General features: G+C 42.8%; 1 protein-coding gene across 5 annotated transcripts in view; it reads right to left on the bottom strand.

Moving 5' to 3' along the window:
• The window catches only part of ZNF462 (zinc finger protein 462), a 95,179-nt gene that overhangs the window by 44,583 nt on the left and 35,093 nt on the right, over positions 1 to 15,503 (bottom strand). For 4 of the 5 annotated variants that reach the window (XM_071731953.1, XM_071731949.1, XM_071731952.1 and 1 more), the window contains exons 2-4: positions 8,194 to 8,445; positions 2,119 to 7,601; positions 1,062 to 1,226 (exon numbers count right to left, since the gene is read on the bottom strand). In XM_071731953.1, coding sequence (XP_071588054.1) covers positions 1,062 to 1,226; positions 2,119 to 7,601; positions 8,194 to 8,413 — 5,868 coding nt within the window. In that variant the 5' untranslated portion in view covers positions 8,414 to 8,445. Of the gene's footprint in view, positions 1 to 1,061; positions 1,227 to 2,118; positions 7,602 to 8,193; positions 8,446 to 8,595; positions 8,987 to 15,503 lie in introns of all 5 variants that reach the window. The other variant, XM_071731950.1, reaches the window with a different exon arrangement.

Here is a 15,503-nt window from a genome sequence, read left to right as displayed (position 1 = left end):
TTTCCCTTTTTTCCTTTCCCTTTTCTAAGCAGAGAATCCATTCTTGCAGCAACCTTAACAGGATTTCATCACATTCTTTTGTCCAGGAATTACAGCAAAATTTTAATTTACTCAAAAGAAAGCACTGATCCTACATAAACTCTGCTTGAGAAGCCTGGAGATCTGTTAGGAGGGAAGCATCTGAATCTGTCAGAAGTACTGGGTAAGGTAAAGGAATGTCAGTGTAGGGCAATGAAAGCTCTCTCAGGTAGCATGAGTTAGGCAATAAGGCACTCAGCTTCCTCACAACAAGCAGATGATGTCATGAAAACAAGGATGTCTCAAAAGAAGTTCAGGCACTGAAAGCTGCAGCAGGAGTCTTGGCCAAGAGTTCACTGCAGGAATACATAGCAGGAATACACAGCTATTTCCTCCTGTCTTGTTGCACTTTCACTACCCTTGACAATACCTTGGAAATCATGCTGTGGAGCATGGCTTGTCCCTGAAGATGTCCTAGAAGGCATCCCTTTTCACAGGGAGAAAGGAACAACGCAGCTACACCTAATCACCTGAATGGGACCACTGGCTCAGCTGGCCAATGAATGTTTTGTTTGGAGCCAGCATGCAAATATCTTGTGCAAAGGTGTACCACAAACAGCTTCGCACATTTGCACGCGCACATTTCTCTTCTTAAAGATAAAAAAAATATTTTCAAAAATCATTAAAATAAAGCAGAAAACAAGCAGCTCTTTTAGGATTTAACTAAGCAGAAATGTAGCCCAGAACAGCTGAAAGCAAGCCTCCTGCTCATGAGCCAAGTCTTTCAGTCATCAATGACATCAGTTTCTTTCTGGCTGAGAAGAAATGAGAATTAAATAGTCTTCATGTCCCTGGAGTGGAAAGAAGTTAAAACATCTTAAAATAAACCAAATGCACTTCAGAAACTTTGTGTAAGTCATGTAATACCCGGTTCAGGAGCCATTCAAATTTACAAGACACCTACACAAATTTTCAACTAATTCTTTATTTTAAACAATGCAAAAAGTTGCAGTCATCTTCAGTCACCTTTTAAAAATTCTTACCTTTACTGCAGCTGACACAGAGGAGACATTCCCATACTGCACATGCTTGCGGAGGTGATTACAGATGGCTCGAAGTGTTGGATGGACTTCCACACAAAATTTGCACTTGTAGCCAACCACCTTCCTCTCCTTAAGTTTTGAAATGTCTTCCAAGTGTCCAAAAGCCTGTTTAAGTATACAAACATAAATCACTGAAGTGTGCTTTGTTACCTGATTTTTAGGAAAACAATTTTACCCCTAATTTCTTGATGTCCTGTTTTGCAAAACTGAAAGGTCTATTTATGTCTATTAATGCTTCCAGAATAAGTGGATAAGACATCCATACAGAAGAAACCTTCAGTTTCTGCTGAACAGTGGGCCTCCAGAAGACCATTCACTTTGGCCTGAAACTGTGCTTTTGCAACACCGTAACTTCCCCAACAGCTGCATAGATCTTTTCCACAGCAAGTGTATTTCAAACTGAAGCAGAAGGAAGCAGGTAACTGGGAAAGAACACAATTCGGTCTTCTGCTTATAAGGCACTTGCTTAAAGCTTCAGTCACTGCATAGATGCTTGTAGTAATATTGAATGCTTAACCAGAGAGAAAGTACTGAGAGAGAGAAGATTGAGAAGGACACTGATTTGTTATTCAGAGGTACACTGAAGAGTGGGGGTGGGACATTTTGTAAAGAATATGCAACAAAGTACATGAGAAGCTTGCCACAAGAACAATGAATTTTGAGACACAGACCACCTTCCAGAAGCAAGGGAGGATGGAAAAGAAGGTAAAGAAAATTCTGAAGGAAGAAGAAGGAAGGAGCAGGGCTTCCTACAAAACCTAGAGTGAGTGCAGTATGGATGAGGGAATTAAAGCAGAATGTGCAATTGACTTATGGAGCTCACTGGCATGCTGAGTCATTCGTTAGCCTGTGGTCATTTGGCTGTCAAAGAGAACATGCAAGTAGCGATTAGTAACAGGCAGCCTCTTGGGGTGCAGAAAGAAGGGTAGTGGGCTTGGTTCTCTCCCCTGGCAGGGAGCTGGGACCAGTGACAGAGACCAGACATGCAAATCCTTACCCTCTCTTGTTTGAAATCTGCAAAAACACCATCTGCATATTTCTGCTTGCTCAAAAGCTGCTTCCTCCTCTCCTGACGTTTGGCACGCTTCTGGAATTCCTCGTTGTGACCATTCAAGTGTGCAGTCAGCTCTGCTGTGCTATGCAATTTCAGATCACAGTGCTTGCACTGGTAGACAGGGTTCTGAGAGCGAGTGCCACTTCCCAGTATGGCAAAGTCCCTCTTCAAATCCTTGCTGTGGTGGTCAGTGTAATGCATGCACAGCAGCTCTGCTGTGCTGAAGGACAGCTTGAAACATTTTATGCACCTGAAGGGAAGCCACTCGATCTCCTGAGTCTCAGCCTCTACCTCAGGCTTTTCGAACTCATTCCTCTCCTCAGCTGGAGGTGGCTTTTCATGCTCATCAGCATAAACCGCAGTGAAGTAACCCCCCAGCTTGCTTGCATGCTGTTTCTTAGGGAAGACACCAGGGTGACGTTTCATGTAGTGGGACACAATACCCTTTTTGCTGAAGGACTGGAAGGAACAAAGTGAGCATTTCTTCTTCTCCACAGCCCTCCTCAGCTCCTCACTTAACTGAGGAGTGTCATCCTTGGGAGGAGATGGAATTATCACTTTATTGGGTTTGTCACTTATTGTCCTGGAGGCTGCTAAGCAGTGAGTGTAGTAAGCATCAATGTCATGTCTTTTCTGGTAGTGTGCTGCAAGCCCTTTGCGGATGGGGTTGGTGTATGAACACAAAGCACATTTGAAGAGGTTGTTCTTGCCCTCTGGCTGTGCCCGAACATTGTTATGTTTGATACGGTAGTGCCTAGCTATCCCCTTCCGGGTGGAGCAAAAGTATTTGCAGAGCTGACACCGGAAAACTGTGTGGGACACTAAATGAGAAGTGGAGAAATGAGGTGCTGGTATAGACATTTCTCCAATATCCTCAGCAGCAATTTCTGGGGAGGTCTTGATTTCAGTCACCATGTCTGGCTCCACTGAAGCAGACATCTTTGGTGGTGACTGGGCAAAAACATCAAATTCAGGTTGATTGTGGTATTTCTCATAGTGAATTTTCAGCTTCTCAAGTGTTCCATGGGTGTAAGGGCAGAGTTTGCACCTATAAGCACCGTAGCCTTGCTTGAAAATCCTACTTGTCTCTTCCACATCATTCTGAGCAATATCATTTGACTGCTCCACATCATGCACAAAGTCTTCAGCCGTGACCTTCACTGTTGGGTGCCTTTTCTGGTAGTGTGTGAGAACACCATGAATGCGTGTGTTGATGTATGGGCAATGTCTGCACTTATATACAGCCCCTGGGTTAATGTCTATATCCTGAGCAAAGTCTGCAGCTTTCACTTTCATGCCAGGATGCTTTTTGCCATAATGTGTCAGGAGACCATGCAAGTTGTTGTACTCAGACTGGCAAACTGTACATTGATATGGTGTGGAGGAAATGGCAGGATTTGCAGAAGCTAGCTGGACAGTTTTTTCCTGGGAAAGGCTGGGATCCTCTACACACTCTGCATCCTGATCCATTTGTGATGTTGTTAACTGGTCTTCTGAATCCATCCTAGCCCCAGCTTCATCAGGCTGTGAAATGGATTTCTCAACAGCATCTCTTTCCTTAATGATATCTACCAACACAGATTCATCTCCATTCATGGCCCAAGGGTGAAATGCTTGGTAGTGATTAGTAATATCCCAAATGGAAGATGCTTCAAAAATGCAGTCCCTGCATTTATAGGTCTTTATCTCTGCTGGCATCACTAGGGCAGGAGGGGAAGGATCAGGACCTGCCCAGAGTTTAGTTGCCATATATGTGTAGTCAACATAATGCTCGGGATGTCTCCTTTGGTAATGCACAAGCAAACCACTTGGCTCAGTGTGTGAATAAATACACCATTCACAGTGATAACCAGCTTCTATCAAGCCATCCAAAAATGCCCATCTTAGAATAGATGTCACTGTGGCCTTCAGGCTCGGATGGTCTTTCTTAATATGCTTCCTCAATGCATAGAAGTAAGGTGATGTGTAGCTACACTGCCTGCATTTGAGGGCTCTAAGCTTTGACTTGTCCCGTTCAGTGCTGGAGGTGTGAGCAGGCATGCTTCCAGTCAATTTCTTCTGGCTGCGATCACAAAGGCTTCTAATAGTGGCTGTGTGCTGCCTAATCACATCTGCATTAGCTTTGAAGTCACGATGCTTCTTCTGATAATGAATAAGCACACCTTTCACAGTCCGATTTCCATAATCACAGTGTTGGCAGAAGAACATTTCATTCTCTGATGGATTTATAGAGGTCTCAGATCCAGCCCGGCTCAATTGCTGCATTGACATTGGTGGCCTCTGAATACCAGGAGGCAACTCACCAGCTCTCATCATTGCTGCGGTAGGCGGTGCCTGTCTGATATATTTGGCAGTGACCTTTATTTCTGGGTGCCTTTTCTGGTAGTGGACAAGCACTCCCACAACTGACCGGTTGCTGTACGAACAGTGTTTGCAATAGTAGAGTTCAGTAGCAAGGTCTGGGGGAGGTGGTGGGGGAGGTGGTGAAGCCAAGTTGGACAGTTTTGGAGAGACGGGTGACCCCAACTCAAAAGACATCTGAGCCAAAGCAGAGCCCCTCTCAACAGAGACTACACGCATGGTCTTCTGAATTCTGAAATATGATGCTTTTTCTTCAGGGTGCTTTTTTTGGTAATGCACCAGAACTGAATGCATGTTAGGGCTTGCAAATGAACACACATCACAGTCATAAACAACCACAGAATTGACTGAAGGTTCCTTCTGATTTTCACATTCAGGACTAAAACTCTTGGCAGCACTTTTGTTAAAACCAGCTGGCACACCAGCCCCACGAGCCATGGGGGTGGAGGTTGCCATAGTTTTTGGAGCAGAATTCAAGATCTCTCTCAGTGTCTGAGACTCTGTGTTCAGCCCTTCTTGCTGCTCAACAACATAACTTGAAAATATCATTGCATTGTTGATTTTCACTGTTGGATGCATTCTTTGGTAATGCGGCATCAGGCTTCTAACATTCGGGCTCGTGTAAGAACAGAAGCGGCAGCGGTAAATCAGATCAGAATGATCAAAGTTCAGTACATTCATAGCTTCAGGATGATGCTCTCCATAATGCTGCTGTAGGTCTTCAAAGTTTGTGTAGTCAATATAGCACTCAAGACACCGGTATACTGCACTGTGATCATTTGGATCCAGGATATATCTAAAGCTGAATTTAATATATGGATGCATTCGCTGGTAGTGGGTGCTAACACTCCTGGCAGATTTGTTGCTGAAATCACAGTGTTTACAATAGTAAAGCCTGCCAGAGTCATTAAACTCTGAATTTTCATTGTTCTGATCGGTACCATACATGTTTGACTGGCTTCCCAGAACAGAGGCATTAGGGCTCTGATGGTCCTTCATGCTGACAGAAGAATAGTAGTCTTCTTCATCTTCTGATAAAGTAAGCTCAATCTCTGCTCCATTGGTGGAACTGTAGTCATGCTGCATGCTTCTGAAGTTTGTTTCCTTCTGTGAATCATTAGCCTCTCTGCCCCACATTTGCTGAGGTGCGTAAGAACTCGAAACCTCTATCATTGGTTCTGTTTGCTCTTCTTCTCTGTCTAACTCCACTTCTATCTCCACCTCATTGTCCTCCTCCTCTTCCTCATCATCCTCTACATTAATCACAGCATCTTCTTGCTGTTTGTTTTGGTTGATTTTGCTCTGAAGATTGCTTGCTATTTCATCAATTCTAGTTCTCTTTTTCACAGGAGAGAGGTCTAAAGGGAAGTCATTTGACACCTTTCGAGGGGCCTTGGCAACAAAGTTGTTTTTAGATGAGAGGCCCAGGATGGAGGTCTGGCTCTTCTTCACTGTGCTGGAAGAGGGGTGAGCATCTGCCTCGCTCTCTTGTGGTGTGTTTGATGCTGGTCCATCATATTTTGGCAAGTTGTCACAGAATGAATGTTTGTGCTGTTGATGAACTCTGAGGCCTTTCAATGTTGTGGTTGAATAGTTGCACATTGTGCACTTGTAGGGATGCTGTGAATGGGGCTGGGGTGACTGCTGTTGCTGTTGCTGCTGTGGCTGCACTGGTTCTAATATCCCAGCTGACTTCCTGCCATTTATATTTCCACTCTCATATGACACTGTGCTGTCATTCAGAGAAGAAGGGATGCTTTCAGTCTGAGAATTCATAGTGTCCCAGTCTGATACTGTTCCTGTGTGACATTGCTTGTGGGCACCAAGCTTTAATGAACTCTTGCAGGTGAAAGGGCATTCATCACACTTGTACACAGCTGTCTTCCCAGACAGGTGGATGTTCTCAATGTGACGTGAAATGCTTCGGCGATGCATTGTCAGGAAAGGGCAAAAAGGACACTGGAACCTGTTCATATACCTTCTAAAGGGAATTCCCTTTGTTTCCAATAGTTTGTTGCCATCAGATCCCATCAGCTGCTCTGCAGACATTCCTGAGGTCTGGTGATCCATGGAGTTCAAGCCATTCTCACTGTCCACTTCATTTAGCTCTTCATCTGAGCTGGAGTCATTTAGCATACTGCTTGTTTCCAGGTCAGCAGAAGAACTCGTCATATCAGCAATTCCATAGCGGGATCTGTCAGACAAATTAACCATGCCCGAGTTGTGAGGTGACTTAGGCTTTATTGGAGGGTAAGACACAGAAGAAAACTTGGAAGATGTAGAAGAGTTGGGCCTGATAAGGGAATTGCCAATAGAGCTCCTGAAGCTTGACACATTAGCATTCGACACCTCACGTCCTGGAGTGTTCATGGAGATGTAACTAGAGTTTGGAGAGGTATTCTGGGCACTCTTACTCTGCACATCAGGTGCACCAGTTCCATCTTGTTGCTGCCTCAGGCTTGACAGGACCTTTACCATGCTGCGGTGCTTCTTCATCATGTGGTCACACCAGCGCTCCCTTCGAGGCGTCTGGTAGCTGCACCATTCACAGCAAAAGTTGCCCCTAGACTTTGTCAGGGGCTTCACCATGGATTCTAAAATGCTCCGCTCCACCACCTCTGCAGGCAGCTCCTTGCAGGCTTCCTGCACTGGCACAGAAGCAGACGTTGACTCAGACATCACAGTGGCAGCAGCAGGAGGAGTCGAACTCTCTTTCAGATTGCTTTTGTGATACATTTTCTGGTGCTTAACAATCCTTGCACGCCTTGGTGACTTGTAGGTGCAGAACTGGCAACTGAAAACTTTGCCAAACCCTTCATGCATCATGACGTTATAATTTAGGGAACTAGAAGTTGGTGGCCCCACCGAGCTCCCCCCAGCCTGTGCTCCATGAACCTTGCGTGTGTGCTCTATAAGGAGATTTTTGGAACGGAAGTAACGCACACAGAACTTGCACTGGAAAAACTTGTTGGTTGGTTTAGGATTTGGAGCCATGTGCTGACCATAGAAAGTCTGGCTTTGGCTATAGTAACTTCCAGTCCCCATTTGACTTGTTGCATTTTGCCCTAAAATGAGAATTAAGTTGTATATGTAAATAAGTAGAATCAAATAAGAGGCTTTTTTCTCCACTCATACTGTATGCATAAGATTGCAACCACATCCTGAAGAAATAATAATCACACCAGGATTCCCCCACATACTTATTGTGAGATCCACACATCTGGCCATGGTCAGATAAAAATGACCATTATGCATAGTGTTTATATATGTATGACCATGATGTACAGTTTGATATAGATAATTTTAAGAATATCTTCTTAGGGGAAAAAAAAGCAAGCTAGCACATTTTTAATAAAGTTGAAAATTTTGAGGGAGTTCATGGTAGTGAAGAAGAACCACGAAAATCTGAAAACCAAAAACAACTATGAAGAAATACATGAAAAGCTGAGGGGAAATAAAATAATTTTCTATGTTTGCATTATAGAAAAAGATGTGGTTGGGACTAATATGGCTGAAGCCAGACATCTGCTTAGCTGACACAGCAAACAAGATAATGCAACTTTTTCAAATCATATTAGAAGTAGAAACTAAACCGCACTGAAGTAAGCCACTTGTGAAACAGGGACTTATAGCTGAGATCTTAGAGTTGAGATTTACCTGCTATTTCATCTGCAATTGTAAATTCATCCTTTACAGAAGAAAATTCAACTTCAGTCTGGTTGCTAGCGTTCATGGAACCGGACCTTGCCTGGCTAGAACTTTCCTCCGAGACATCAGTTGGCTGGAGAAAAGCTGTGTGAACATCCTGAATGTGAGCCTTTAGGTCTTCGTAAGACGGAGCTCGAAAATCACAGCCATCACACTGCAATACCTCCATGGTTCAAGGATGATCTTTTACATCAGAAAATTCTGCAATAAAAAAGGGAAAGGAGAGATTTATGTTTAACAGTAGTGTCATTGTAACGAATCCTGAAAATAAGTAGTAATACCAAGCTTATGATGAGTCAGTCATTTATAGATTCCATAAATACTGTGGTGTAAATCTCAACTTTTGCTTACCATATTAAGAGGCACCAATTCAGATTGTCACGAAGTCCTATCGAGGTAGCTCTCAAGTTGCTGACTCAACAGTATAAACAGTCAAATTTCTGACAAATAATTATTGATCCAATGGACTTTGTCCTCTTGCCTTTTCCATTACACAGGATAGGGTTCTTGTTCAGAAGTTGTCTTGCTCAAAGGTGACAACCCATATGCTAGAGTTCATTCTCACTCTCAGTGAGACAATGGAATTTACAATCAGAAAATGTTGCTTCTGCCTTTATGAGACCCACTCTAACCTTCCTGGAAGTTGCCATATCCTGCCTGTTTCACTACCACAGATCAAGATCCTTCACAGAAAGAAAGTTGCCTTCTCAACATCCTATCCATGCTGGTGTTGGGGGGATACCTAGACATAATAGCAAGATCAGAAGCAGCTACATGAACCCAAAGTATAACATTTTGCTCTACTCTAATTCCACCAAGGTTGTAAGGGCATCTCCATTCTTTGCTAAAATGTCATTTTAGGCTATTCTTGTGATGAGACCTTTGTGTGTTAGAGGGATGGAGAGGGCTGGAGGGAGAGAGGTACATCAATGGCAATAGGAATACTGCAAAAGTACAATGGAAACAGGAGTTACCAAGACTGAGAAAAATCATGAAGTCCTTGATTTGTCCAGAAACCTTGCATACTTTTAAGTACAAAGCAACATAAGAGATGGTTAATATAGCACGGTGGTTCTGCTTGTGACCAATTAACCCACAACAAAGAGATATATGGTTTCCACATTGCAATGAAAGGAGAAAGAAAGCACAAGACAAAAACCTTAGACCCTCCTATCCTGTGCAGTAGACACAAGAGCATCCTTCTATGTTAATATGTTAATATGTCTTGCATAAGCTTCCATGTGCTGCACTGGGAAAGGATGAAGTGAGTGCTTCAGAAGTCCAAAACACAAGGGCAGTCCAAAGCACTGAAAATTCCATGTGTTTATTGTACATAGAGTATGGAGCTCCTTCGACAGAGAGAAGAAAGCTCTGAAACATTAGGGCATAGAAACAGGAGAGGGTACTTAATCAGGATTTTATATGAAAGAATGCTTCATCTGCTACCCTGCTAAAATAAATGTCTAACATGTTGAATTCTGGACAGTCTGAACACAGAAGCTCTTCACGTATTTACCTACATTATTTTGCAAGCTGCACTGTGTCCTTTCTCTCTCCAGACTCCCTCCTACCACCAATAAAAAAATGAATGCTGCACAGGTTTCTTTTCAGCTAACAAAGTTACAATAATCGAGATACTCAAGCTTTTATGTGTAAGCACCAGACCAAATTGCATGGAAGAGGTTGCTATCTGCTCTGGATCAAATTACAGCAGTAAGTGAAGCCCCACCCCACGACTCCTTCAGCACAGTCCATTAGACCTGAAAACAAATTTTTCCATGGAGCAGACGACTCCTGCATTTAGAGCACTTCACAGAAAAGCAGATCATCCAGTTTTCACTACCCATCCCCCAAGCTTAGTCCTTTCATCTCAGCCAAACAAGCCACAGCTCTGCTGAATGTGTTTATCACACTTTCAAGAGATATGAGCCCCTGCGTCACTGAAGCTTTAAGACTCACTAAGCTGCCCTAGTCCTCTGAGCTTTGGGAGCAGCCATTTTAGCTCAGACAACTCCTGCTCTCTGAGGCTCACAGCTTCTCGCCTGTGCACAACATGGCCTCACTTAGCTTCATCTCAAGCACACTAGGCTTCCCCCTCCCCCCCTTCCTTCTCCTAGGGTGAAGCTTGGAAAATCAACATCTCCAGAACATACATTAATAATTGTAGTTATCGGTACCTCCATTTCTCCTGCATGATTTGCCCCTCAAGTCTTGTCCATGCTGTCCCCCTACACTGTCCAAGCAGCACCTTCTCTCCCTAAGATGACTGCCAGCAAGCAACTCCTAGGGTTGGTTCCCCTGTCCCATGAATGACAAATGTGACAGTTCGTTCCAGAAAGAGCATTACACCATCAAGACACTGGCCCAAGCTCGCCACGGACAGAGGCAACACACAGCTGAACCTCACGGGAGTGGGAAGGGGGGAGAGGGGAGGAGGCAGCCAGGCTGGGGGCCTCCAGCCTGCCTTGTCCCCGGGGAGCCCTCCTGCTTGGCGCAGAAGACATACAACCCCACTCCCCTGCCAGATTCCAAAGTCTAATGACCTTTGTTAATTACCAGCCAGCCTGTCTGCATCAGCAAACCCTGCTAGCAGACACACCCTTCACACAGAGGCTGTAGCTATGGCTTTTAAGAGAGGTTCTCTGAAAGCTCCATTGTACAGAACAGAAGAAAACCAGCATGCACATGCACAAAAACCTCCCGCTCTTTCCCCCCACACGTACACACCCTCACACACCTACGCCCCCCTTGAAAACTCCAGACCCTTTAGAAACACCACCAAAAAAGGCCTTCAGCACTGTCTCCTTTAGTAACTTCAGGCCAGCTTACAAAATAGACAGAATGTAGACCAAATCTCAGGTTTTGAAAAAAGATACTCCTGGCAGCTAAAGAGGTAAAATCAGCCACCATCACTATCTCCACCAGTCATGATACGATGCTTGGAGAAGGTATCTGCTTGGATACTGGCTGCTCTCGGACAGTCAAACCAGCAGCACCTTCCTGCTACAAATCAGAAGGAAGAGCTTGGAGATTGTTAAGAGCTTCTGATTACAAAAACTGATGGAGACTTCTAATGGGTTCCAGCTTCAATCTGTATCACAAATGCACCACCAAGTCAAGTAAGACACTAATCTGACTGCAGGGACGAGGAACAAATATCAGGTACAGCTGAACAGACTTCAATTTTTTGTTTTTCACCATGCATCACGCTGAAAGCAGGATGAAGCTTTCTGTAAGGAATTTTGCTTTACGAATTTCACATTATTTAAAATTAAGACATCGCACAAAGGCAAAACAAACTGCTATTTTGAGCCTATATCGCAAAAGAAAATGAAACACAATGTGTGTCTTTCTCTCGTAATTTTTGTCTGCATGGAATATGAACAGAGAGAGCCCACCTCCCCACCAACAAAGAGCATTTTCCGGTGCAGATGTTAATACACTGGCAAGACACACACACCCCAAGCAATGGAGACAAAGCAAGATTTGCATGTTTCCATCACAACCAGCTAAGGCAACACATTCCATACTTTAAAGAGCACAAAAAGAAAATTTAGAGAGGAATGGAGGCAGAGAGAAGAGTTACAAATCCAGTAACTCAAAAGAACAGAAAATCGGGGAGAAAAAAAAAAACAACCAAACACAGCCACTATTAAAAGAATCTGTAAATCCCACAAGCCCTCTAACATATTTTCAGCCAATCTCTTGAGACCGCATTGCCCACATATAATGCAACTTCTAAAATACTCGTAGTAATGTGATGCTAACCTCACCAAATAGATTATTAAAATGCCATTGTCTGACTAATTTGCAGTTGCAAACTCTTCTTAATATATATGGCTTTAATGCTTAATATGGAGAGGAGGTATTCTCATACTCCTTATGAGTGGAAGGCTTCCAAAACACTGGGCAGAAGAGATTCTCAACATCATAGTTGTAAAGACCCAAACTAAAGTCTCAAATTGTCCTTGACATCCTTCTCTACACTCATAAATGTGTGAGAACATTAGAGACACAGTTGTATTAAGATTTCTAGGTTTTAAAAATCCAAAACAAAAGATAATTGTGCTTGTTAAACAACAGTCATTACAGAGTTTGGCAGCAACCAAAGCAGTACAAATAATTATATTTAAGTTTGGATTTAATGCTTCAAAATACAAAATTAATTGTGAAGCCCAAGGCACTGACCTCAAAATTGAGCTTCTGTGGTTTGACTATCCATCTGTTGTATTTTGAGATGGAGTCATCAAAGCTTCTAGAAGTTAAAAATAAGCGCATGCACAACCACAGCTGAAGAGGTCAGTCAGACCACACACACTATGTGAATCCACCTCAGTAACTTTGCATGTAAACCAAAGAAATCTTCAGTTCTCCAAGCCCTCCTCTAAAGGCATTTTCATCCCTATCTCATACATGGAGGCTGTGCACTTAGCATTCATATTACTATATACTAAGGTGCATCTGAAAGAGATTACTTTAACAAAAGGCTTGAACATTGGAACAGGCTGCCCAGGCACGTGGTTGTTCCACCATCCCTGAAAGTATTCAAAAGACATGTAGGTGTGGTGCTTAGGGATCTCATTTAGTGGTGGGCCTGGCCATGTTAGTTTAATGGTTGGACTCAGTGATCTTGAAGGTCTTTTCCAACCTAAATGAATCTATATTACACACCCCATCACACCAGCAGAAATACTGCCAAAGCCCTTTCTACTGGACAAAGTCCCTCTGGAGATGCAATGTGTGATCAGGGTCCCAAGGGCACCCACATGCCTCCTCGACAGCTCTCCTGGGGCTACCTCAAAGCCCAGGACCCCATTCTAGTCCCTAGCACCATCAGCTTCTGACCCAGCAATGCCGCAGGAAGCCGGTCGGACAGCTCCACAGTGCCCTACCCTGGGCCTTGCTGAGCCAAGCAGACCTGCAGGTCACTGGCCTGGCTACATCTCAGGGAGGTTCACGGTGGCCAGGACAGCAGCCCGTGCCCCTGCCCCTCAAGCTGCCAGGCTCCTGGCTGGGGCAGTGGGATGGGCCCAAGCTGCCAGGCTCTGACTAGCCTCCACAGTGGCTCCCATCCCACTGGGTCCCAGCAGATCAGCGTGAACAAAACATCTCAGGAGAGGCTGAAAACCATGTGCCATAGACATCTTTTTCCTTTAAAACACACAGGAAGCTTCAGTGGTTGTCTTGTTTTTATTTTCTTTTTCTTGCTGTTGTAGATCAACCTACTGGAAATAAACTACCAAAAACTACAGCAATGTAATTCACAAGCAGCTTATTACAGACATGATAAATTTTCAAAATTCCCATGAGTAACATGACCATGCCTTTTTCCCTGCCAGAGAAGCCCAGGTTTTACAAAGCACTGTTCCTTCAATCATGTTACCTGGCCTTCTGAACAGGTTCTGCTCAGGCACAGTAGAGCTACCATGCTGATGAATTTGGTTTGGGTTTAGTTTTTTTTCCCCCCCCATTTATTTAAACACTTTTTTAAACAGAGAAAAAACAAGTAAAATAGATGCCATAAAAAATTTGAGAAACTTAAACCCTGAAGGCTGCTCTAACTGGATGAAGCCAACCATTATCCTTCATAAATGGAAATGATCCTATATTTAATGAGGAATTAAAATAATAAATTCAACTTTGAGCTATATTCAGGCAAACGTACTCAACTCATGGGTCTTTTTCAATGACTAAACTTGATCTCTGATGGCTTTTTTTTTTTGGAGTTACTCCTCCAAAAGATGTAACTAAACTGAAATACCATTTCTTTTTTCACTTAAAAAAATATTCAGTATAACTGGACTTTGAAAAACTCCATGGTCTGTTTTGCAACTGTCCATTCTATCATACTTACTTTGTAGTATTTTCATATAAAGATAAAATTTTTAAACCACTTACACCTTATCAAGCTCTCCATGGTGATGTGCACGTTTGGTTCATTTATTTTTAAATTAAACAGTGATACTTGTGACAGAAATATGTTAGCCAATACATGTCATCCTGTTACCCATTTTGTCCGGTAAATATTTGTATTGATCTACGTGGAAATACTCACTACAATACAAGGTTTTTCCAGGCAAGACCTTCTATTGCACATGTGTTACAACTCAACAGGAAAAAACACAATCTAAATTGAGCAGAGACAAACTAATTTCTTTCTGAAAATGTACTTTTCCAGCCACCTGGAAGACTGTTTGAATCTGAAGAGCGATTCAGGTCAGATTCCACAAAAGGAAATCTTCCTACTACACACTCTGTAAATTATACTCAGACTTTCAGAAATCTCCCAGTCAAGGAAAACAGGGCAACCAACTTCGTTGATCCCCATACAGTTACCATTTACTTATGCTTGTGAACACACACATTCATTTAACATACCTGATACCATACTATGGATCACTGTAAAGCTACCACATAGCTTACAAAATCTTTAAAAGGAAATATAAATCACATAACTCTTAAAGCTTGTTAAGGGAGGCTATATAGTGCTCTGAGCTGCCAAAAGCATAGATGGGTTTTTCAGTTCAAGAAGTGAACAAGGATTCACAGAACCTCTGTTTATTTTTCTTTTGGGGAACTTTAAATACATAGACACATAAATTACCTGAAACATGTCCAGATGATGGCTACATATTGCTATCAACTAAACCAGTTCTCCAAGTCTGTGACTTTTCAAAAACTGAAAAAAAAAATCAACCAAAACAAACACAGACATACAAAAAAAAACCCAAAACAAAAAACCGGGGTGTTCAGTTACTGTATAATACATATTAGCCATCTCACTGCAAGGCCCTAGCAGAGTAAAGGCAAGTGTTTACAAGGAGATATGAAAGAAAGGAGGATCACAGATAAGAACACAGTATCAACTTCTGCAAGGTACTTTGAGGAAAAGATTGCAGTCTCCAGCCTCAGGCAGGCACAGCAAACTGATGGTTATCTCACTGCAGGAAACATAAACTTCCATACCAAGGAAGAAAAAAGTCCAAGATGGAATACTTGATGTGGTACTTGCAAGGAAAACAAATCAACAAAGACAACTCAGGTGTAAGTAAATGAACTACAAAGAGCATCAGGCTGGAGCTTTACTGATTCAAGCTACCTAAAGGCAGACTATTTCTTTGACATTTCTCACAAATGATGCCTCTTCTTTGGATTACTTTCTTTGGGATACTGTTTATATATCCGTTGTTTAAAAAAAAACATACAAACCAAGCCCCATCTAAATGCCTGAAGGATATTTTGACACTTCAAACTTTTAA

This window comes from Heliangelus exortis, chromosome Z, assembly GCF_036169615.1.
Source record: "Heliangelus exortis chromosome Z, bHelExo1.hap1, whole genome shotgun sequence".
NCBI lineage: Eukaryota > Metazoa > Chordata > Aves > Apodiformes > Trochilidae > Heliangelus > Heliangelus exortis.
This window is presented reverse-complemented; position numbering and strand designations above follow the sequence as displayed.